Source organism: Astatotilapia calliptera, chromosome 9 (assembly GCF_964374335.1).
Source record: "Astatotilapia calliptera chromosome 9, fAstCal68.1, whole genome shotgun sequence".
Classification (NCBI taxonomy): Eukaryota; Metazoa; Chordata; class Actinopteri; order Cichliformes; family Cichlidae; genus Astatotilapia; species Astatotilapia calliptera.
This window is the reverse complement of record NC_137430.1, coordinates 30,890,915-30,914,266: the sequence shown is the minus strand read 5'-3', so window position 1 is coordinate 30,914,266 and position 23,352 is coordinate 30,890,915. Positions and strand designations below refer to the sequence as shown.

At 43.1% G+C, this 23,352-nt stretch overlaps 1 protein-coding gene across 2 annotated transcripts in view; it reads right to left on the bottom strand.

The window, feature by feature from the left end:
- The window catches only part of rps6ka3b (ribosomal protein S6 kinase, polypeptide 3b), a 69,433-nt gene that overhangs the window by 34,223 nt on the left and 11,858 nt on the right, over positions 1–23,352 (bottom strand). The window contains exon 2 of one of the 2 annotated variants that reach the window (XM_080306669.1): positions 17,561–17,620. In XM_080306669.1, the coding sequence (XP_080162795.1) occupies positions 17,561–17,620 (60 nt within the window). Of the gene's footprint in view, positions 1–5,523; positions 6,704–17,560; positions 17,621–23,352 lie in introns of those variants that run through there. The other variant, XM_026180316.2, reaches the window with a different exon arrangement.

Sequence of the window (23,352 nt, the reverse complement as noted above, 5' to 3'; positions counted from 1 at the left end):
GCAATCCTGCAGCAGCGTTCTGCTGTACGGATCACTCTCTGGAGAGCTTTTTGGTCCTTCACACAGCTGTTCCCGAACCACGATGTGATGTTCTGTGTGAGGATGCTCTCCACAGCGCCTGTATAGAAAATCCTGAGGATCTTTGGAGAGACCCTGAACTTCCTCAGTTGTCGTAGGTGATACAGGCGCTGCCTAGCCTTTTTGGTCTGGACCTGAATGTGGGCAGCCCATGTCAGGTCTGAGGAGATGTGGACACCAAGATACTTGAAGGACTGCACCCTCTCCACTGGAGCTCCATTGATGATAATGGGCTTGTAGTCTCTGTGCTGACCCCTTCTGAAGTCCACCACCAGCTCCTTGGTCTTGCTGACGTTCAGCTGGAGGTGATTGTCCTGGCACCACGATGCCAGATTCTTCACTTCATCCATGTAGGCCGCCTCATCGTTGTTGGAGATGGCACCCAACACCACTGTGTCGTCAGCAAACTTCACAATGGTGTTGGAGCCATGGGTGACCACACAGTCTGAAGTGTAGAGGGAGTAGAGCAGTGGCGAGAGGACACATCCCTGAGGTGCTCCTGTGTTGATGGTGATGCTGTTGGAGAAGCACCTGCCCACCCTCACCACCTGAGTTCTGCCAGTGAGGAAGTCCAACACCCATGCACACAGACGGCTGTTGAGTCCCAGATCCCTCAGCTTTGTGAACAGTCTGCAGGGCACTATTGTGTTAAACGCTGAACTGTAATCAACAAACAGCATTCTCACATAGTTACCCCGTTTCTTGTCCACGTGGCTGAGAGTGGTGTGTAGGACGTGGGCGATGGCATCCTCTGTGGATCCGATAAATCAAAGCTACTGCAGAGGAAATGAACCATTCTGATGGGGTCGGGGAAACATTTCCCAGCTTTAGCTGATTTAATGGGAAAAACTTCATATATGTCAACAATGTTTTACCTTAACTTCTATTAGTAGGTCCCCGTTTCTCAGTTTCACAAGCACGCGGGTTATTTTAGGCGCCTTTTGTCAACTTTTTATTTACATGCACTGCAGAGTTTGGCCTGGAAAAGGAGCTGGAAATCTTGGCTGTGTCTGAGTTTACTTTAACGGCGGATAGCGAGTGTCAGACAGCAAGAGGAAATGAGAGGAAACATTTCCAGCGTCACATGCATATCCCTTATTAACTGCGCTAATAAAAATAGATGCAAGTGGGACTCGAGTAATAATGCCAACCAGGCTGTTGTTATGTATTCCTTGTGTGTGTGTGTGTGTGTGTGTGTGTGTGTGTGTGTGTGTGTGTGTGTGAAGCTGCTTTAAATTCCTGTTGAACTAAAGCTTTTTCCACTGTTGCTCTCAGCGTGAGTAGCAGTGGGTAAAAGCATCAGCTAAACGCCTCAAATGTCAAAGTAGACGTATGTGTGTGTGTGTGTGTGTGTGTGTGTGTGTGTGTGTGTGTGTGTGTGTGTGTGTGTCTGTGTGTGTGTGTGTAAAGCCTCTCTCCATGGCAGCAGCTATCATGGATTGAGCGAGCGGGATTCCATTCCAGACAATCTGTGCCCTCTAAGCCCGTTACGCAATCAAATTAACAGGCCGGATGTCCACCGCGCACACACACAAGCACACAAAGAGACACACACATTTGGGATTTGTCAGGTTAGAGGCATCAAGTGCATTTCCGTCGGCCTTGCATCGAGTGACACACACGGACACACAGAGGCTCAGATCTGAGAGGCACCTGTCAAAGAGATCAAAGCGCGGGTTCAGCAGAAAAGCAGAAACGTTTAATGCAATCAAACGCTGCCTTTTAAAGCTCTGCCTGCGCGAGAGCTGAATATGAGACTTTATGAGCTTTGCAGTAAGTTTGGGGACGGCTGCACGAGGACAGCGACAGCCACCCGCAGGAGATCTGAAAGAAAAGAGCTCCACCTACAGAAACAGAAAACCCAGAGCAGGATGCCACGGTGTGGGACTCAGAGGGACAGCAGGACGCCACGGTGTGGGACTCAGAGGGACAGCAGGACGCCACGGTGTGGGACTCAGAGGGACAGCAGGACGCCACGGTGTGGGACTCAGAGGGACAGCAGGACGACGCTTTCTATTAAAGTTTGAATCTGTGCGTTTAATCATGAAGCCAGTTTATTAACAGAGTTCAAGGACCAAAACATTAAAATGACTCTAACCTGTTGGGAGTGACCAACTGCAGATGATCTGCTGTCATGTAATGACTTGGACCATCAATGTTTTTCTGTTTAAAGGGGGCCTGTTATTCTATTGCATTAGAGTAGCTTTGCATGAATTAGAGCTCAAAATAATCCTTGTTTATCTTATACTTTGCAGAACTTCAGTCCATCCTATCCAACCTGTTCGTGTCTGAAGTAAACCTTTCTTCTGATTGGCTGTCCCTAGAAAAAAGAAGCTTTGACTGTCCTTACCATATAAGGACAGACACTCCCACTGAGGAGCCACAAGGGGAAAACCCATCTGAAGCACACACACACACTGACCTCATTATGAGCACTGATCACTGGAACAATAAAGTTCAAACCGAGCGTGTCAGAGGTCAGAGGAGATTGGGCGAGCTGCTTCGAGCTGACAGGAAGGTCTGACAGTAACTGAAATATCCACCCATTACAACCAAAGCGTGCAGAAGAGCGTCTCTGAACAGAGCACACATCCAACTTTGAAAAAGATGAGCTACAGCAGCAGAAGACCACATCAGGCCACTCCTGTCACCTAAGAACAGGAAACTGAGGTATCGGTGGTTCAGGCTGCTGCTGCTGCTGGTGTAATGCGTCGGGATATTTTCTTGGCAGTAATGTTTAAACACCACAGCCCACCTGAGCACGTTACAAAGCTGAAATCACCTCAAACTGCTTTTGTGAACGTGAAGAATTCAGAAGAGCTCAGAATTCAACCCTTACTGTAAACTTGTAACCCTATGACGATGGTGTGCTGTACACAATATGAGCTTTACAGTATAATACTGTTATTTTAGTGTAATCTCCATAAATAACTCGGAATTTAACATTTAGAAATGAGCGATTAGAGCTTATAAACTTAAATTCTCTTGAACTTTTGCCTTTGCTAAAGAAAGAAATACTGTATTCCACTGTATCCAATGTACTTTTCATTTCACCAAGAATTTATCTTATTTTATGGTGGTAGTGTGGGTGAAAAGGGACAAATCTGAAAGCAGAAAGCAACAAGAGAAAAAAAAGAAACATAAATGCTTAATCTGCGAGACGGCAATCAAAAAAAAGAAAAAAGAAAAAGACAGGAGTAAGAAATGAGAGAGGGAGGGTAAAAGATGGAGGAGAGAGGCGGATATGATCTGCAGCAGAGGCCGAACTCTATAGTAGAGCGAGAGCATTAAGAATAGATGAGGAGGAGCTGAGGGAGGACATCATCATTAATTCAAGAGCTGGCAAGACAAGATCCTCAATCACGGCTCCGCACATCAGACGCGCGCGGGCTCAGATTTTCATTCTGTTGGTAACTGATCTACCGAGAAGCACGCGGAGAGAGAGGCGGCTGGGAGGACGTGATTCTGGAGGCTGAGATGATGTAGAGCACAGCAACTCTCCTCACGGGCTCATCAGTCACAATATCCTTTGTAAAGTGAAAGGTAATGAAAGAGAAAAGTCCACCACGCGTCCCGAGGTGCTGTTTTCACACGTGCACCACAGCCTTTCTAGACATTACTCATCAAAGACTCAGTGGTCACAATGTGCCGGTACAGGTGCCTGAAGTCACAGAAAACAGGTCGTCACACACATACAAGACTCAAATGGACAAACATCTTTCCACTGTTGATAGCGTTTAATGGCTTCTGGCGTTATAATGAGTTACATTTAAAAAAGTCCGGCCGGTCAGGCACTGGGTGTCTCTGTTTTGTTTTGGCTGTGGTAAGCTTTGTCCTGCAGGAGCTGATTGGAGGGTGATTATCTGGATAAGCGGAGCTCGTGCAAAAGCTCTGACCTTCCTGCAGCCTCCTGTCTCCGACAGGCCCTGCGACTTCCTCCTGTCCTCCACGCACGCCGTCAGCCGCGCAAACAGCCGATAAATGCGCACTCTTTTAACTTAATTATGTTTTTGTAAATACATCGCTGTTTCCTACGCTGCCAGCGCACGTCGTCTTCAGTCATTGTCACAAGTTTTCCGTGTTTTTTCCTTCTGTCATCTCCTCTTAAAAACACGGGGATGAAACACTAAAACTAAACTTAAAAAACAAAAAACAAACAAAAAATGTAAAAATTTAGAAGAAAGAAAAGTTTTCAACTGTGGTATGACTGACTATCTGACACATATTGATCCATTTGCCTATAAATTCTGACCGCTCGCTAAACAAAAATCAATCAGACGAAACCCTAATTAACGAAGCTCGTCAACACGGGGCGAGAGACACTGAGTGACAGTGGGATGGACGCAGAGAGAGAGATGTGGACAAAGGAAGGGGGACAGCTCGCAGACAGAAAACTTTGTCGCCATGCCAACCATGTTACCATGGTGATATGTCCATACGACACACACACACCTCGCTGTGATCTGTTGGACAGCAGACCCACTGTCTGTGCACTCGTCCGTCCTCCTTTCATTCGGTCGCTCTCCCCTCTCATTAGAGGAAATCAAAGCGCTTCATCTGATGCCAACAAACACACACACACACACACACACACACACACACACACACACACACACAAACACACACACACACACACACACACACACTGCAGTACAGCAAACACTGGTGAATTACTTTTTCCTTCCATGTGAGAGCCTCATCGCTCACATAAATCCTGCAGTCAGAGATAAATACTCATCAATAATCAATCAAAGCAGCCGGCAAGTGTTACGACTCAGTTTCAGCTGTTCGGCTCACATCCATCCACGTCTGGTCGCTAATTACACACCACTAAATCGCTCATTGTTGGTGCGGCCGGCCGCACAGTCCAGCACTGTTCAGGCTCTGAGGCTGACATATTCAGCCAACAGAGGAAAACCTAAAGAGCATCACAAAAGCTTAGCATTGTGTTACTGACCCGCTGGGGTTTGCATTCACCCGTTCACTTTTATTTTATGCGCTTTAAGCTGCAGCCTCGAGGAGCCGGGATCAAACGGCGGATCTCCACCTCCTGAGCCACATCTGCCGAGAGCACATCGCTCATGTCTGAATAACTTTACTCGAACTTTAAGTCAAAATATGCAGAGTTAAGATGAGTCATGAAAGGAAACGGCAGAAATAGCTGACGCTTCGTTACAGCGAGAATATGCTTTTCTGCTGCCAAAGCAAAGCTGCACGTTTGCTCACAACCCCGCACTAAACCTGACACACACACACACACACACACACACACACACACACACACACACACAGACTTCAAAAGCAATGCAAACACACCGAGACTACGAGGACACCAAAGACACGGTGAATCACGAGAAATGTAACAAACGCAGACAGCCAGCTAACGACAATCTGTACCAACAGCCTGTGTGTCTGCATGGTGTATGTGTGTGTGTGTGTGTGTACCTGGTACTGCCTGCTTCTAACGTTAAATAAAAGTGTCTTCATCCCGCTTGTCTCCTGTCACCACGCTGCCGCTCAAACTCACTAACTGGACAAACTTGTTACAGCACACAGCACTGATGGACACACACACACACTCCCTCTCTCTCTCTCACACACACACACAGACAGAGGAAGGCCTTCCAGCTGTTCGTCCTGGTGATTAAAGCATGTCCTGTCATTGTTTCCCTGGTAACATCTGCACAGGAAGGCACACATCTGTCCTTGGAGCACCCCGCCCCAACAAACTTTACATCAGCGCCCTCAGAGTCTGCGTCTGTCTGCAGCGTCATGTGATAAATACTGTTTGTATTACAGTGTGATTTCCCACAGGTCACTGAACGCATCGTCTGAATACATCTAAAATGATGAAGCTGGAAACCTCTGCAGAGTCCAAAATATTAGAAAGGAAAGGAGGGAAGGAAACAGAGGAAAGGAGGGCAAATGACAGGAGAGGCCAGGAGGACAAGAACAGGAATAAAAGAGGAAGTGAGGAAAGGAAACAGACCAGAGCCAAGGATATAAGAAAAGGAAATAGAAGAGATTAAGAAAAGACAAAGAAAAAATGAAATAAAAGACGAGACAGGAGAGAAATTAAAAAGGAAAGAGGAGAGGAAATGAGAAATGATGAGGTGAAATTAACGAGGAGATAAAAAAGGAAAGTACCTATAAAGGTGAAGAGGACAAAGGAACGATAAAGAGATGATGAAACAAGAAAAACTGACTGGAAAGGAGCAGTAAGAAAAGGAAGCAAGGAAAGGACATGACAGAAGAGAGGACACGAGGAAAGGAAATAAGAGAGAAAGGACAAGCAGAAGAGGAGTTTGTTTAAAATAAAACATAACAAGGAAAGGAAAGAAAAGCAGACGGCATTTGTGATTCTGAGAGCAGGAAGTGTGTGACATGAAATTCCACAGGAAGAGGATGATGATGATGAAGGCTCAGAGGGGGAGGAAGAGGAGGAGGCGGGTAGCTTTGAGTCTCTGTGTCAAATTCCAGCTAGGGTCAGTCAGACATCTGAGAGCATCTTCCTCTCGTCCACCTCCTCCTCTCCTCCTCAGTAATATTAATAAAACAATAAATGAATAAAAACAACCTCCTCTTCCTCGCTCATCATCCAAATCCCCCTCAGATATTTCCGCATGAGCCACAGAGACCTTTTTTACGTGGTTAAATGATCACAGATGGGAGGTTTTTTAGCTTTTGTCTTAAAAAATATTTGTTTTTTACTTATTTTAGTCGATATTTTGCTTAAACATTGTCACTAATATTAGCTTTGTTTTACATCCAAAGCACGAGTGAAATATAATAAATATACAACATTATGAGCTGTTTCCACGAGTGAGAATCCCAACACTGCTCGTTGTACGACGTTATAACCTGAGGTTTTCTGGGTGAAATTACCTCTCACAGATAAAGCGTCTAATCAGGAACCTGCAGACTGAACAATAACTGGCTGCAGGCCCTTTCATCACTGCGTGTGCTGCGTCGCCACTCATCACCGACAACAACAACAACAACAACAGGAAGCTGATTTTAAATTAAAGAAAGCAATCAGCACGCAGACTTATCGGCCCGTCATCGCGGCAATCTGCTGTCCTATTTTTGTGTCCACTGAATTTCTAAAGGAAGAAAATGAAAAACAATCAAGCAAAACGAAAACTGTTTCCTGAAGGAAACGATGCTCGGGGCGGATTCTGCTTCACAATAACTGTGAAATTAAACTTACACGTTTCTAATGTGTTTAATTTGCTACTTTGAAGAACCCGTCCATAAAAACAACCAGCAATCAGACACAGGTGTGGCAGTGTTCAGGGGGGAGGAGCTAAAACAGCACCACCCCTCAGTGTGAGACAAAGGAGGATTACTTTGAACTGCAGCTCGTGCTAAGCTTCTGTAATAGTCCAGGAATAAAAACATCACTTTGCATGTTTTTAAGTCAGGACGAACATTTTTTCCTGAGAGACTAACAAATGAATCAAAACAATAACTGATAGTTTAACAGGTAATGATCGACCCTACAGGCTGTTTTCCTCACTTATAAAATAAATAGCAAGGTCAAAGCATGTAGAGTCATTGATACACTGCTAGGTTGACAGAGAGTGAAGGTCAAAGGTCACAAGGCCAGGTTTTGTGTGTGTGTGCGCGTGTGTGTGTGTGTGTGTGTGGTTTGTTTGAGTGTGATAAATCTGTTCCTGGAGAGAGCGAGTAACCACTGCGCTCAGGAAAAGCGGCGCCGCGTTGCACAGATTACATCACCACCCTGTGACCTCACAATGGCTAGACCCACAATGCCTCGTTCACAAAACACACACACACACACACAGACACACACGCACACACACACGAGTGACCCTGCCTATTACCACAAAGGAATTCACAGAGTGATCCCGACAGAAACTAAACAGAGAGAAAAAGCTTCCCCTCTTCTTCCTTATTATCCACCTCTTCACTTTAATATACACACACACACACACACACACACACACAAACACACACACACACACACACACACACACAAACAAACACACACACACACACACACACACGTTTCCTCCCTCGCTTTATAACTCTTCCTATCAATCAATATCTCCTCTCTCTCTCGCGCTTTCTGTATCCATCAATATCCACTTTAGCCAGCGTGGGAGGGGCAGAGGTTTCCATTTTAGGTGTTCAGACCCGCAACACACACACACACACACACACACACACACACACACTTCCTGCCTCCCTCCCAAATGCATGCACACTCACAGTGATGACCACAGATGAGAACAAATAGCCTCTAAGTGCTGAACCCAAACACATAAATAGATTTCAGAGAAGAACAAACAGCCCCAAATCTGAGGACAACTTTCCAGTCTAGACAATACACACACACACACACACACAGAGACACACACATACACACTCAAAAACACAGTGTCTGTTGTTTTTGTTGCAGGTCTGAAGGTTGTGACCGTCTAAATTGTAATTGGATGAGCTGTTTCCAAAGAATGTTGTCTCATACACACAACACATGGACACACAAACACCTGAGCGCCCTCAGTAAAATGCCTTGTGTTTGTGTGTGTGTGTGTGTGTGTGTGTGTGTGTGTGTGTGTGTGTGTGTGTGTGTGTGTGTGTGTGTGGGCGTTTAAAAGACGCCAGAGAAAGTCAGTCCAGATGGCCAGAGAAGATTAAACACCATCTGCCATGAGCGCTTCGTACACAGTCAACACACACGCGCACACACACACACACACACACACACACACACACACACACACACACACACACACACCACTGAGGATGATTTATAGAATCTGAAACATGACTTCTCTAATAAGGAGATTCATCACATTTTTTACACTTGTGGTAAAGACCTCGTTCTCAGGGAATAATGAATAATTCACTCCTCCTCCGGCGATCCGTCAGGAGAAACGGGTCGGAAAGAGGAAATAAAGCTCCACATGTTATGTCGGGATTCGTTAGCTGCAGCACCTGAGCATTCAGCGGCAACTTCAGACCGCATTAACCTGCACGTAACAATGCAGAGACTGTACACAAAAGATGGCAGATGAACGTCTGCCATTGTGTTGTTTGGAAGCTGTCCTTTTTGGTTACCATGACGACCGAGCTGATTTATTTCTAAGTGTCTCTGATGATGAAGTAGTGACACGAACGACGCCACAGAAGCCTTCTTGATTTCATAATGAACCTCTTTCACAGCAGCTGTACACGCTTATTTTAACCATTTTTACATGTAAAACCGCCGCTCAGAAAGACCATCAGACTTCCTGTCAGTGGCTACAATGACGCTTCACAGTCCACAGCTCGTCATGTCGGTTACCTGCGTAACCAATGTTGCCTCATTTCTGGACAGTAACAGGGAAGGTGACCTAAAAATAACGTGTGTTTTGACATTAATTTATGCAAATCTCTTCTATAAAACTATGACTATGAGCAGGCAGTTTACTAGAAGCCTACCTGATTTCTTGCTTTTGATGTGATTCATGCCAACCAGAAAACCAGCACTTCCTCCAGATGTTCATCTCATCCTCGCCCACTGAGCTGAAGTTGAAAAGACGACTCAGACGTGCTCAAACACCCTCGTCTGCAGCTCAGGCAGATTCTTAATGACTTTTAAGGCTTCAAACTAGAACCAGACACATACAGCTCATACCATAATATCCTCTCTATTCACTTAGATTTCATCTTTCTTTTCCCAAAACATTACAACTGAGAAATAGACACTTGTCTTCCGTTCGAAACAGTGTCGTCACAGCAGCTGTGACTCCTGTTTACAAAGCTGTCTGCAGCACATGTAGCAGAGCAGCAACACAGCTGCTGCACATTTAAATAATGACCTCATCATCTAGCCTTCACAGATTTCCCATTCATGCAAGTGCATATAAAAGCCTGTGATTTCCTACAGTGTTGTGGCATTATAACGACCTCAAATATAGGGATCAATAGTGTAGTGGTTTAGACATTAACCTAATAAAATTACACCTCCATCCAGCTCCATCCTGTCTACTCTCCTGTACGGTGCAGAAAAGTTGGAAAGGCTGGTTATCGAGAGAACAGACTGAGTAACCAACGAGTCGGACAGACACCCCTCTGAGATTCCAGACAGCTTTGCACTCTTGGCCACCGGCCACTGGCTTTGAAACCCCTTAAGACACCATAATCCATCAATATGCACCGTGCACTGCAACCCGACGGTGTAAGAGAAATGGGAAAGCAAGGTGCAAGAGCTGATGGAGGGAAACATTCAAGACAGGCAGGAGGTGGGGAGCAAAGCTCAGTTACTCATTTATTACAAATCAATTAAATAACATACAAGTAGGGCTGGGCGATATGGCTTAAAATCCATATCGCGGTATAATTTGAAGCATGTGCGGTAACGATATATATCACGATATATTCTTTTCTTCTGTATAACGTATTTTACACACTATAAGGCACACTTAAAATCCTTTAATTTTCTCAAAAATCAACAGTGTGCCTTATGTATGAATTCTGGTTGTGCTTACTGACCTCGAACCGATTTTATGTGGTACACAGCGCACAGAAATCTGTCAAAAAAAATTTAATATGACTTTGGTAAGCTATGAAGCCGGAGCATTATGGCTGCCATAGTCAGGAGCCTTACAGAGTAATCTGGGTCCAAAACTCCGTCTTCTTCAGGTCCCAAAGTCAAACGAACACTGAGAGTTAAAAACTGTCTAAATTCTTTCATTTTTAATAAAATGATCAGCGTTGCTGCTTTACATCCAGGCATCCATGAAAACAGAATTTATTAAATTCAACAGAGTTAGAAGCTAGCAGGAAGTTAGCTCGCTAGTTTCCACCTAAACATGCCATAGCATGTTCTGACTGAGAGATCAATTAAAAAAATTAAAACGTACTGCTTTGCTATCACTTCCAACATAAAGGAAGACAGTAAACTAAACAGCAGTGACGTTTGTAGGGTTACTGTAGTTAAGCTAGCTGGTATATAATGATGTGCTACGTGATCGCTAGCAAAACAGCTACGTTAGCATAACATTAGCACAGTGAAGCTGAAGGATGAATGCTAACTTTTTTCCACTCGAGAAAAGTTAACGTGAGGGTTTCTGGTGGTCAGGGACAAATGCAATCACATGGCAGGATGCTATAAACAGACCAAACTTCAGTCAGGAGAACAACTGAGATAATCCATCCACAATACCAGGTTAGTTATTAATATACTGCAACAACATGGGAATAGAGCAGCTGCGAGAGAATTCAGCATTAATGAATCAATGGTAGGGAAGTGGAGGGAGCGCAGTAATTTGCAGATGATATTGTTTGCAGCCGCTGCAATGCTTTCGACCAAAACAGGCCCAGCTTGATGACACCATCAACATGCGTTATTGCGATAGAGCGGTATAGTCAAAATCTCTACAGTTGGCCAAATTTATACCGTTTCTACCGCCCACCCCTACATACAAGAATCGCCTTTTTCGATCAAATTCTCCAAAGTGTGTTTGATAATCTCGATACTGGCCAAATTAATTGTAGCTCAGCTCCGAAAATGACTTCTGGTCATGCAGTAACCTAAACAGCCAAAAACAAGGAGCAAAATCGTGATGAATGTTGAGCAGCGCGTGCACCTGACTGACTTGAAAAACCTGTGAAACCTGTAAAAAACATCACTGCTCCCCAATGAACAGCATCATGATCAAGCAATCATTCATTTAATCAGCAACAAGGTGTTTCTACCGGTAACTGTTCGCAGATACCGGACATATTTTATTTTGCCACCCATACAAACACCAGGACAAACATCCACAGACATCACTCTACACATCCACAGGGGGGCGCTGTTTAAGGCCATTCAGCTTTCCCATAGATCCTACAAATCTGCAAGCTACTTTGAAACCCACCTCTGGACTCTTCTCATTAACCCTCTGAAACGAATCACACATTAGCTTTCACTGGCTGTTCTCTCTGGGACGCACGTGCTCACTAAACACTACCAATCGCTCGGTTAATCAATAACAGGACGCTGTTCTGGGAAACTGATGGGCTGATTTTCCCTGAACATATTAATCCTGTTATAATAGCCTGAGTCATAAAAGCTTTCAAACTGTTTTCAGCAGCTTCATGAGAGTATCCTTTTGCTATCACTTCCTGTTCTTTGTGCTCATCTTCATCCCTGTTTTGGGAATTTTATGTCACAGTTTGGTCATTTTGCATCTCATGGTCACTTAATGCTTTTTGTGGTCATTATTTCTATCATATTAGGCACTCATTTAGACTTAGGATATTTTGTTTTACATTTTTCACAATAATTATTATTGTTATTATAGTTATTTTCAACCACTTTGCTGTCAAGTTACATCTTATGTTACTCATTTTGCATCTTTCTAATAATCAGCTCCTCTTTTCTTTATGGCTGGTTTTCATCTCTTTATTTTAGCATTTCTTTGGAGTTTGCTTTGTGTCACTTTTACGTTAAATCGCACCTCTCTGCAGATGTTTTGTTTTTAAAAGTGGGCCACAGGAAGGAGAAGGTGCTATCATAAGTTTGGCATTGCCTCAATCGATTCTCAGAGGATGACGGAACAAATCTCAGCTCTGCAAGAGCACACCTGCGCATTTATGAAATATTTAAGAAGTCCCATTTAAACCATTTAGAGCGACGCAGTCAGCCAGAGAAATCTGCTGGGAGAGCAAAACCGAGCGAGGCACAAAACCCGCGGCGCAGCAGGTCACACAAACTAAGAAGCTGGTGCACGTGTGTGTTCAACATGGTGCTCCCACAGCGAACAAGTGACCTCATCCTGATGAGACATGATACTGTGTCTGACACACACACACACACACACACACACACACACACACACACACACACACACACACACACACACACACACACACACACACACACACACACACACAGCTGAACAGCAGCGGCAGATGGCAGCAGATGTTAGTTGGCCCCTCAGAGAGCAACGATGTTCCTTCTGCTGTCTGGAAACTCTTTTCTGCCTCACTGGGGGCCTTAGCGAGTGTGTGTGTGTGTGTGTGTGTGTGTGTGTGTGTGTGTGTGTGTGTGTGTGTGTGTGTGTGTGTGTGTGTGTGTGTGTGTGTGTGCATGGATTCTTACTATCTTGATGGTAAAATCTGACATTTACTATACTGGTGGGGACCAACAGCCCTCATGGGAACCAAAGTCCAGGTCCCCATGGGGGACTCAAAATGTTATAGTTAGGTTTAGGGTTAGCCATTCATTTTTCATCATCATCATCATCATCATCATCATCATCATCGTTTATTTATATAGCACTTTAAAAACACGCAAGGCTGACCAAAGTGCTGAACAATAGAAACATAATAGATACCATAAGAATAATAAATACGATAAAATAATAAACATAGAGAAAAACAATAAAATACAAGTCAGTCAACCACTGAGTCAAAAGCCAGTGAATAAAAATGTGTTTTCAATCTGGATTTAAAAACCAGCACTGATGTCGATCGTCTAATGGACCATTTTTGATGGTTAGAGTAAGCAGCTGAGGAAAGCATTATGTCAATGGGATGTCCCCACAAAGATAGCAAACCAGGCGTGTGTGTGTGCTACTGACTCAACAATGATGTCAGTGTGTCAACTGAATGTGTGTTTCTTGCAGTCACACCTGAGCTCATGATAGTGTGTGTATGTGTTATCGACTCAATGGATGCAACAGCGCTGTGATGGAGGTGTTTCAGGATCTGAGCGAGTGTGTGCGTGAATGAGAGCTGAGGTGTGTGTGTGTGTGTGTGTGTGTGTGTGTGTGTGTGTGTGTGTATGTGTTATCGACTCAATGGATGCAACAGCGCTGTGATGGAGGTGTTTAAGGATCTGAGCGAGTGTGTGTGTGAATGAGAGCTGAGGTGTGTGTGTGTGTGTGTGTGTGTGTGTGTGTGTTTTCAGTGCTTTTTTATCGGCTCTTACTGGCTCACAGGGGTAGTTGGGCGGTTGTCTGCACATGTGAGTGCACATATAAGCCAATCCAATGAGTCTCTGTCACTTTAGATAACAAACCACAGCAGTTCCTCTCATTTCCTGCCAAACGATAAACAAAAATATCTGCTATATTTGAGGAAATGAAATCCTACTTTGCAAAGCTGCTGGTGAATTTCCTTTTGGCTCGTGGTCAAACATCAGTGACTGCTGTTGGCACCACGGGTCGACCCATTAATGGACATAGCAAGCACAACTTAAAGAGTTTAAAAAAAAGCAGAAGCATGTTTTAAGTGATTCTGCATGTGAGGTTTTTACGTCTCTGAAATGTTTGAAATTAAATTCAGTGCTCCCTGCCCACTCTTCACGATAGCCTCGAGGCTTTTCAGGAGTTCAGGATGGAAATTATAAAGCAAGCTTTGGAAGTTAGCTGACTCACGAAGATTCACCAAGTCTCAGCAAAGATCTGCACCAAAGCGTCTCCTGACATGTTGTGATGAAATCTGACCACAGTGACACAAACACACTTCCTGTGTGTTTAACTTCAACTATTTTGCTGTTGTTGGATTATTTTGTGCTTCGCAGGCGTTTAATCATTTATGAACAGATATCTTTCTAATAATTTTGCCTCTCTTATAGTTGCTTAATATCGTTTGTGTCACATGTTAGTCATCTCTGAGCTCTTTCTGTTCATGTTGACTCCATGGTTGCTTCCCATCGTTTTGTTTCATATTTTGATTGTTTGTGTCTCTCTGTGGTCCTTTGACTGTTTCTCGTGATCACTGAGATCTCTTTCTAATCACTTTGCTCCTCTTTATAGTTGCTCAATATTGTTTTGTGACTGTTTTGGGCCATTGTTTTGTCATTTTGGTATTTTTATGATCACTGAGCTCTCTTTTTATTCATTTTGCATGTCTTCATGGTTGCTGTCCATGACTTTGGGACTGTTTTGGCCTCTCTGTAGTATACCTCCATGGTTGTTGCGCTCCCTTCCTGATCATTTTCTTCTTTTTGTCCTTTTCTGTCACATTTTGGCCATGCTAGGTCAGGCTTTGGTCATTTTGGTCTTTATATGATCACTGAGGTTGCTTTTTAATCATTCTGAAATCCTCTTTTTGGCTGTTTTCTATCGTTTTGTATTCGTTTTGTATAATTTCTCACATTTTGCATCTTGTATTTTCTGCATTTTTGCTTCTTTTGGTTCCCCCTGCCATTATTTTTGTCCCATATCAAAGTTTTAGTTTCAGTTTTAGTTGTTTTATTAGTAAGTTCTCTTTTTAAACTTTAGGTTTCAGGGTTTTTTATTTCCTACAATCAGCCTGGCTCATGTAGTGTCTCAGTTACACGCACACCCTGTTTCATCCTCTATTTGGACGACCGGTGAATAAAATTGACAGAACGTCATGTTTTATTCAGTAAGACCTGATACCAGTGACTGAGGCCATTAACTGACCAAAGTGCTTATTGAGGTGATAAACCAAGTGAGAAGTGTGGTCATTTCTCCCAGACTTACTCACAGCTCGGTCTGAAGCTCTGTGGTCTGACCGTTGCAGAACTTGTTTGCTTTGCCGTCCCTTGTCTCAGTGAAGGTCCTCACATGTGTAGCGGTCGGTGAATTTGTGTCATTTGCACACTCTAAGACTTTGAGCAACGTGACACAGAGAGAAAGCTGCCTCATTACCCCGATTTAACCTGACACACACTCTCACACACTCGCTTCACATTGACTGGAACAGTCTAAGTCACTCATTAACAGTTATGTAATATATTCACGCTCACACACACAGACCTGCAGACACACACTCACACAATGTGACGCTGGTGATGTTTTCACATCCAGCTTCTTGCTGCAGAGCTCGTGTGTGTCTTTGTGTGAGTGCTGCCGACTCTGTGCAGTGAGGTAATGAGTGCTCAGCTCCTACCAGAGAGTCGATCCATAAGCCATCTCCTCTGCATTTAAAAAATCAATACGTGCAGCTGCCCTCCCTGCTGCTGCTCAAACACTCGCAGACAGGTCCGTGAGCTCAGTGCAGGACACACGGCTCCTGAAACGTCTGAGGAGCCAGTTCTGCTTTTGTAGCTTATGAGAACCAGCCCACATTTCATAAAACAGCCACAACATTTAATCCTTTGAATTATGTTTCTGCACCTGTGCTTATTTTTGTTTACAGGGCACTGCTCGTTTTTCCCCACCAGTCCCATATCTGCTGATTTGCTTCTGCATGCATGAAGTGAAGGCTCACCAACATTTAAAGGTGCAAAAAGCCATTCAGAGGCTCGAGGACTCACACAAGACAGCAGTCACTGAAAAACAGGACACAGAAACTTTCTTTGGGATGGTTCTTCATTATTTTGCACTAATTCAGCGATGTTGTGATTCTCTTTGAGGTCTGTTTGTGATCTTTTGTGTCTGCTGACAAATGCTTTGCATCATTTTCTGCTACTTTGCATGTATTTTGCAAATGTTTTACACCTATTAGGGGTGATTTTCCTTCTTCCTGTGAGTATTTTATGCATTTTTCTGGTGATTTTCCATCAATTTCCACTCTTGAGGTCATTTTTGTGTCTTTTTGATTACTTTGTTTCACTTTTTTATTATTTGGTTGCTGCTTTTTCCTCATTTCGTACCAATTTCAGGTTGTTTCTTTTGCTTGTTTTGCACATTTCTTTGCTTTCCAACATTGCTTTCATTTCCAATAATTTTAGGTTTTCAATCATTTTACACCCATCAGTGTTCTAATTGTCTCAATGTTGCACACTTCTGTGATACCCAGCGTCTCTCTCTGCAGTAATTTTGCATTTCTATTGGTTTTGTGTCTCTTCTAGACTCAGTTGTACTTCATTGTGGTCGTTTCGTATCTTAGAACTGAGCTCGGATCCCTCAGGTCCACTAGGCCTGTTTAGTAATCCGTGCATGACCACATGCATTTCAAAATACCCTGTATTTACAGTGATTTTCTCCAAAACAGGGTCAAATGAAAGTCAGCATGTGTGAGTAGAGGATAAAAGTGGGCCACAGGAAGAAGAAGGTGGAATCGCCTGAAGAGAAAATATCATCTAATCCCAAAACAACTCCTGAAATGTGAAGAGCATCACAAATAAATGATGATAACGATCAGTGCCAAGGATGTGAGGGAGGATTTTTTCTTCCTGCTTTGAGATGACTCATGATTTTAATAGTGAGCTACATTCTGCTTCACTTTCATACCAGCAATTATCCTGCAGGAGTAGGCGTCAGTTTTCTCAAACAGAGGCTAAATCAAAAACTCTGCTTTGTGTGAATGTAACTGAAACTTTTGCACACGAGGTCGCACACAGATCGATGTAAAAGTGACCAGAAGAGCTGTTTAAGCGTCAATACGAGGAGGTCAGACTCATGACTGCACGCGTGAGTTCCTTCAGAGCAGTTTGAGTGCAAACAGAGAGCTCGGCGTGTTTACAGTGAAGCCGACGAAATGCCAGGAAAGACTAACAGAAAGCTCCAAACACAGTCTGCAGCCTCTCTGATGTGAGCAGGAAACACAGGACAGGAGGTGGACTCACCGTGCAGACAGACATCGAATCGTCCTCGCCCACCGAGTCCTCGGGATCATGATGTGCATCCTGTAATCAAACACGCACAAAGGTCAGGCGTTAACACACACACACACACACGCAGAAGCTCAGCAGTGACATGCTAATTAGCAGCTGCTCTCTGTGTGATCCTGGCAGGCGACGTCACCTCTTCAGGCTCAGACATGCTCACCTGAAAAACTGGTAACAGCTCGACTTCCTCTGAGACAGCGAGTACTGAGGCACACTTATCTGTACAGAAACATGCAAGGTCCAGTTTGATGGGCTGCAGACCCTGGGGACTTCAGGTGGACGTAAACAGGAAGCTGACATTCGTTGATTGTTTTCATTGATTTTCCAGGGCTGTCAATTTTCTCTATTTTTTTTTTCTTGCAATTTTATTTGAATTTATTTTGTAGTTTTGCTCATTTTTTTATTTCAGTTTTATATTAAATTTATTTCTTTATTTCTAATTATTTAGCATTTTATTTATTAAATACAGATATTCTACTTCTGCATTTGTTTTAGAATAAACTTTTTTTTACCGATTCTTTTTTAAGTTTTTTTTTTAATTTTTTAAGTAATTATCATTTTACTTTATAAATGTTATTTTTTGTCATTTTTTTAATGTTAATTTGGATTTTTTGTGCTATTTTTAATTGTTATTCCAGTTTTATTTATTTATCTATATACTTTCTGCCTTTCCTTTTATTTTTTGTTTTATTTTCAAATTTTATACTTTTTTTATTATTTATCACCACATTCATTTTCCTTTATTTTCTTATTTAGACATTTGCAGTTAATTTTAACTGTAAACATTTTTATTTTTGCATTTTAATATTTTAGTTATTTTTTTCTAACTAAAACACTGCGTATATATTTTATAAACATATGCAAAAATATCCACCTCACCACTGAAACCTGTGACAGATGAATGATAATGATAAGCTTATCAGAGCTGTAACGTTCTGCTGGGAAACCTGATTCCTGACATTTATGTGGATGTTACGAAACACTATCCAAGCACAGCACAACGGGCATCACCACAACCCAAAAACTGTCACGAGCTCCTCGAAGAACGGCAAAGAGCCCAAGGCGCTGACCCAACCTCCAAACTCCCCAAATCCCAATCCAATCAAACCTGATCCACAAGGTCCTGACCCGGAAACACAAAGGACCCAAAGGATCCTGGTCTGTGCCCCCGAGGTCAGAGGTGCTTTGGCAGCACGAAGCACAGAGACGCCCAATATGAGGCAGGTGGCTTTAATGTATAAAATCTGGGCCTATTCTGATCATTTCTGGGATCATATTTCTGTTCTCAGATACTACAAGACTAGCGTTGCATGATTCAGTTTTTGAAAGATTTAGAGTACAAATACGACAGAAAACGAGGAAAGCAGAACGCGTCCCCTCTAAATCAGATATAAGGTAAATCAGGTGCATAAAGACATTAATAATTCTTTTACATCAAGGACTTTTGCTGCCTACGTTCAATTCTTTCCATTCAGAGGTGAAGCAAGCCGCTCACTGAGTAGGCGTCTTTTATTCTGAAAAGTGAATGGCCTGGCCTGTGTTTATATAGCGCTTTACTAGTCCCTAAGGACCCCAAAGCGCTTTACACATCCAGTCATCCACACATTCACACACTGGTGATGGCAGCTACATTGTAGCCACAGCCACCCTGGGGCGCACTGACAGAGGCGAGGCTGCCGGACACTGGCGCCACCGGGCCCTCTGACCACCACCAGTAGGCAACGGGTGAAGTGTCTTGCCCAAGGACACAACGACCAAGACTGTCCAAGCCGGGGCTCGAACCGGCAACCTTCCGATTACAAGGTGAACGCCCAACTCTTGAGCCACGATCGCCCGTCGTGGAAAAGCTCTCATCATCATCACCTCCCTCCCGCTCTATCGCTGTGATGTTGGGATCAAACTAGAGTTCAGGTTAAAATGAGATACGGGAACAAAAGAGAAGAAAAAGAAGGGCCCAGATGGTCTGAACGTAAGATTTATCAGCAGGGCCGACAGACTCGGACGGCTTCCGTACCTCATCTGCTCGGCCGAAAGGGAAAACAAAAACAACAGATCTGAATTAGCATTACGTAACGCAGATTAACAGCCTGTCTGCTTCCCTGCTCGAACAACAGCTGTGATTCAGACACTGATAGCACTGATACTACTGCGTGACCAAAAAAGCATAATAACAATAAAAGCGATTACGATTATTTACTCTGCGGGTGAGAGCAACTCGGGGAGCAATTACTGACCTGTAATCTGCACAACTGGATAAAAGGTGAAGAGGAGGGTGGTGGGGAGGGCGAGGAGAGAGCAAAGGCAGCGGACAGAGAGAGAGCGATGGATTACGAAGAGAAAGAGGAAACAGGATTAAGAGAGAACAAGGTGGCTGCAGAGGAAGCAGTGGAATGGCTCAGTCTTGTAGACCATGAATAAAAAGTGTGCAGCGTTTGTTTTTGTGGGGACGATCACCTGCATTTGTCTCAATTTTGGTCAATTTTCACCATTAAAAACACACAGAATCAACCTTTACACTGTAAAGGCAGTAAAGGTCCTCACTCTTTTAAATGACATCATGGTTGCTGCGAAGATGCTGACCAGTCAGGTTTGGTATCAGTCTGTGACTGAATGGGTCAAGATGGCAATTATGTGCAACCTGCTTGTTAACTGGGATAAACTGTTGAAAACGACAAATCCCTACATCATTACTTGGAAGTCTTCACCAATCTGCATCCTGTGCAATCACCTTGTTATAGAAAGTGGTGTCCCAGAGGTTGAGGATGCTGCCCTGTCGTCACTGCAGTCAGCAAATGCAAAAAAGGTCAATGCAATTTTTCTGTGTCGCCAGGAGTTTGCTATTTTAACTCTGTGTGACTAAAGTGTGACTCTAGTAGCTTAGAGCTGTCAAGCCAACAATGATTATCTGGCTCTGATAAAACAACAGCGCAGACAACCGTCCTCGTAACCTGATCCTTATCCTTATAAGTATATTTAACTTTTACTTTCTTACACTTTTTTTTCTGGCTGTCATGTGACTTTTCTTTCCTAAATGCACTGCATACTCAGAGTTGTGTAATCTACCCCTCTTAAGTTGATGCTAATTTATTTTAAGGCTACAATTTTGCATTTTTTTAAGTTGAGACAACTTACATAATTTTATAGTTCAGCAATTCCTGAAGTGTAAACCTACGAATGTGATGACTCTCAGGCAGGTTTTGGATTTATGACAATCATATTTTCTTCAAAGATTCCCAACCTTCATTTGCAAAGAACTTCAGAAATGAAATGGCACAATGAATCTATAAATACGAGCTGTTCCTGCGTGGTTAGATTTGACTGAGTTATGACTCAGAAAAAAAAACATGAGTCACAAATTGTGGAAAGTGAGTGCAAAGTTTTTGTCTTGTTTTTTAATCTTCATTTATCCAGGAAGTGAAACTCTTGAGATTAAGTACTGATTTTGCAAGAGTGTCCTGGGTCGGGATGGGAAGCATGTCTTTCCATGGAAATTCAATGCAAGCATGGCGGGAACATGTAAACTCGAGACACAAACAGAAGAGTCCTGCCAATGTTTCAGTCCTTGCCTTGAGAAAGCAGCGCTGACCACCGAGCGCGCTGCACAACTCAGTGCTAACATCACAGAAAAGAATCGATGCGTCGACAGGTTGCTGCAGTTTTTACAACCGCAAAGATCTCATCCATACAAACAGTCCTTTACTGGTCTCTTACGACTGCTTAACGCTTCAAATTACATAATAAGAAAGCCTAAGAAGGTACAAAATAATGTTGGGAAAGTGTTACTTTAAAAGTGTTCTTTGACAATATAATAAAATAATACTCTCTAACTTCGGTGCATTGTCACATCTACATATTTAAATTCTGTTAAAGTATCCATGCAAATTGCACAAAAGTCTCCATGTGGTTATTTTGGGGCTACACAGCAAAGCTGTCACATTATTAGAAGTTTGTAACTTACCAAATTATAATCACATGCAACACTGGTATAATGTAAGATCTGTGCAAATAATACGCCTGCCTCATTTATGACAGAGCCATTAAAACTTTACAGGGAGTTTGTGCTCGCCGTTGTCGCCCTCGCAAAGTGGACCAAGGGCCAAAACTCATATTGGCTTGTCGTCCACTTCTTACATTTTGTATTTTAGTGAACACAGCGAAGCCAACACAGCCGAGTTGGAGAAGCAGCCATTATTTCTCAGTGGACGAGCTCAAAGATTCCCAGATTACTGAGACAGAGATGCTGCAACAGCTCGGAAAGACGAGACATTCTGGAGAAAACTCCACGATTGCTTCAATTCATGCTTTGACTTCTCTAATCGTTCTCTAGAAGCGTCTTTTTTTAGGAAAAGATTTGAGTGAGTCCAGCACGCCTCAAGAGCACGTCACAGTTGGCGTAACAGAGGCTTTTGGAGCATTTTTAAATCAACATGGAAACTTGTACAGGGATTTTCCTACATATAAAAACATGTTGGAATCTCCCAAAGAGGCCGTGGACTTCCCCCGAAAGGAAAATCAGCAGTTCTGTAATAATGTTTTTTATCAAGTTTTTTTTTGGCAACTGATATTCAAATGGCTAATCACACTTAAATGTGTTATCACACCTACGAAAGTCCATTCAGAGCCAGGAAAAACCCTGATTAGTCTGTGGAAAGCAACTGCTTGCTGGTGTCATGTCTAAAATAAAAATGTAAAGTAGCTGCTTGTCGTGTGACTTCTCAAAGAAAAGTATTTTACTACAATTTAAGCCTGTAAAATATCACAAAAAAAATCTAAAACAAAACTATATCAATTACCTCGACCCCTACGATCAAGAAGAAAACACTATTAAGTCACAGCTACCCAGAGTCCTGTCCGTTTTGGACAACCTAAAGTGATGCCTGATGACACCAGCAGCATAAATATAGCTGCGTCTAAATAAAAACTCCCATCATCATCTAAAGTATTTTGGAAAGGCTCGACTGCTGTTCACGAGTAAAACAAAAACAATCTGAGTCTTGTTCTGACTCCAACCAGACCTGTTACATCAGGAGCATCAACAACATGTTCTCAGAAGGAAAGGCATATTTTACTGCAATTAAAGTTTGATTTGTACATGTTGTCTCGACCTCTTCTTGTAAAAGCACAATGAAAGCTGTTAAATGTTCTGCTCCGCGGGGTCTCATTCGCCCCCAACTATGTGGTGAAGCAGGAAATCCAGATAGTGGGAGATCCTGACGGTATCAGAAGTTCTTTTGGGATGATTTCCTGAGGGAAAGTGATAAAGATGAGCTTTGACCCCTCACATCTAGGAAATTTCCTGGAAGCTACAGTTAATAAAGAGCGGCATGTTGCAGTCGAAGGATCACTACAAGGGCTCAGTTCCTGTTTTTAGGAAGGAAAAGGAAGTTGAAATTAAAAGCATTCAAAGGATTTTAGACTCCACTGTCTCATTTTATTAATCTATAGATCGACTAGGTATCAGGATGATGAACTCTGCAGCCACACCTGGTATTAATAATCGTTAAAGTTAGAGTCGAGCTGCTGGCAACGTAATCGGATATCATTATGTAAAAAAGCTGGCAGGTCTGCCAACCAGCGCGGGGCATCCTAGGTCGAGGGAAGTGATGCTGCTGAGGTGGAGCTCGTCTGTGGTTTTCTGTTAAGGGAGAGGTTTGGTTTTGTTTGTGAGACTATATTCAAACAACACCCAGAAACCACGTGGACTTTGAACTCTTCAAACCAGCCTTCTTATCTCAGCTAGTGCGTAAGAG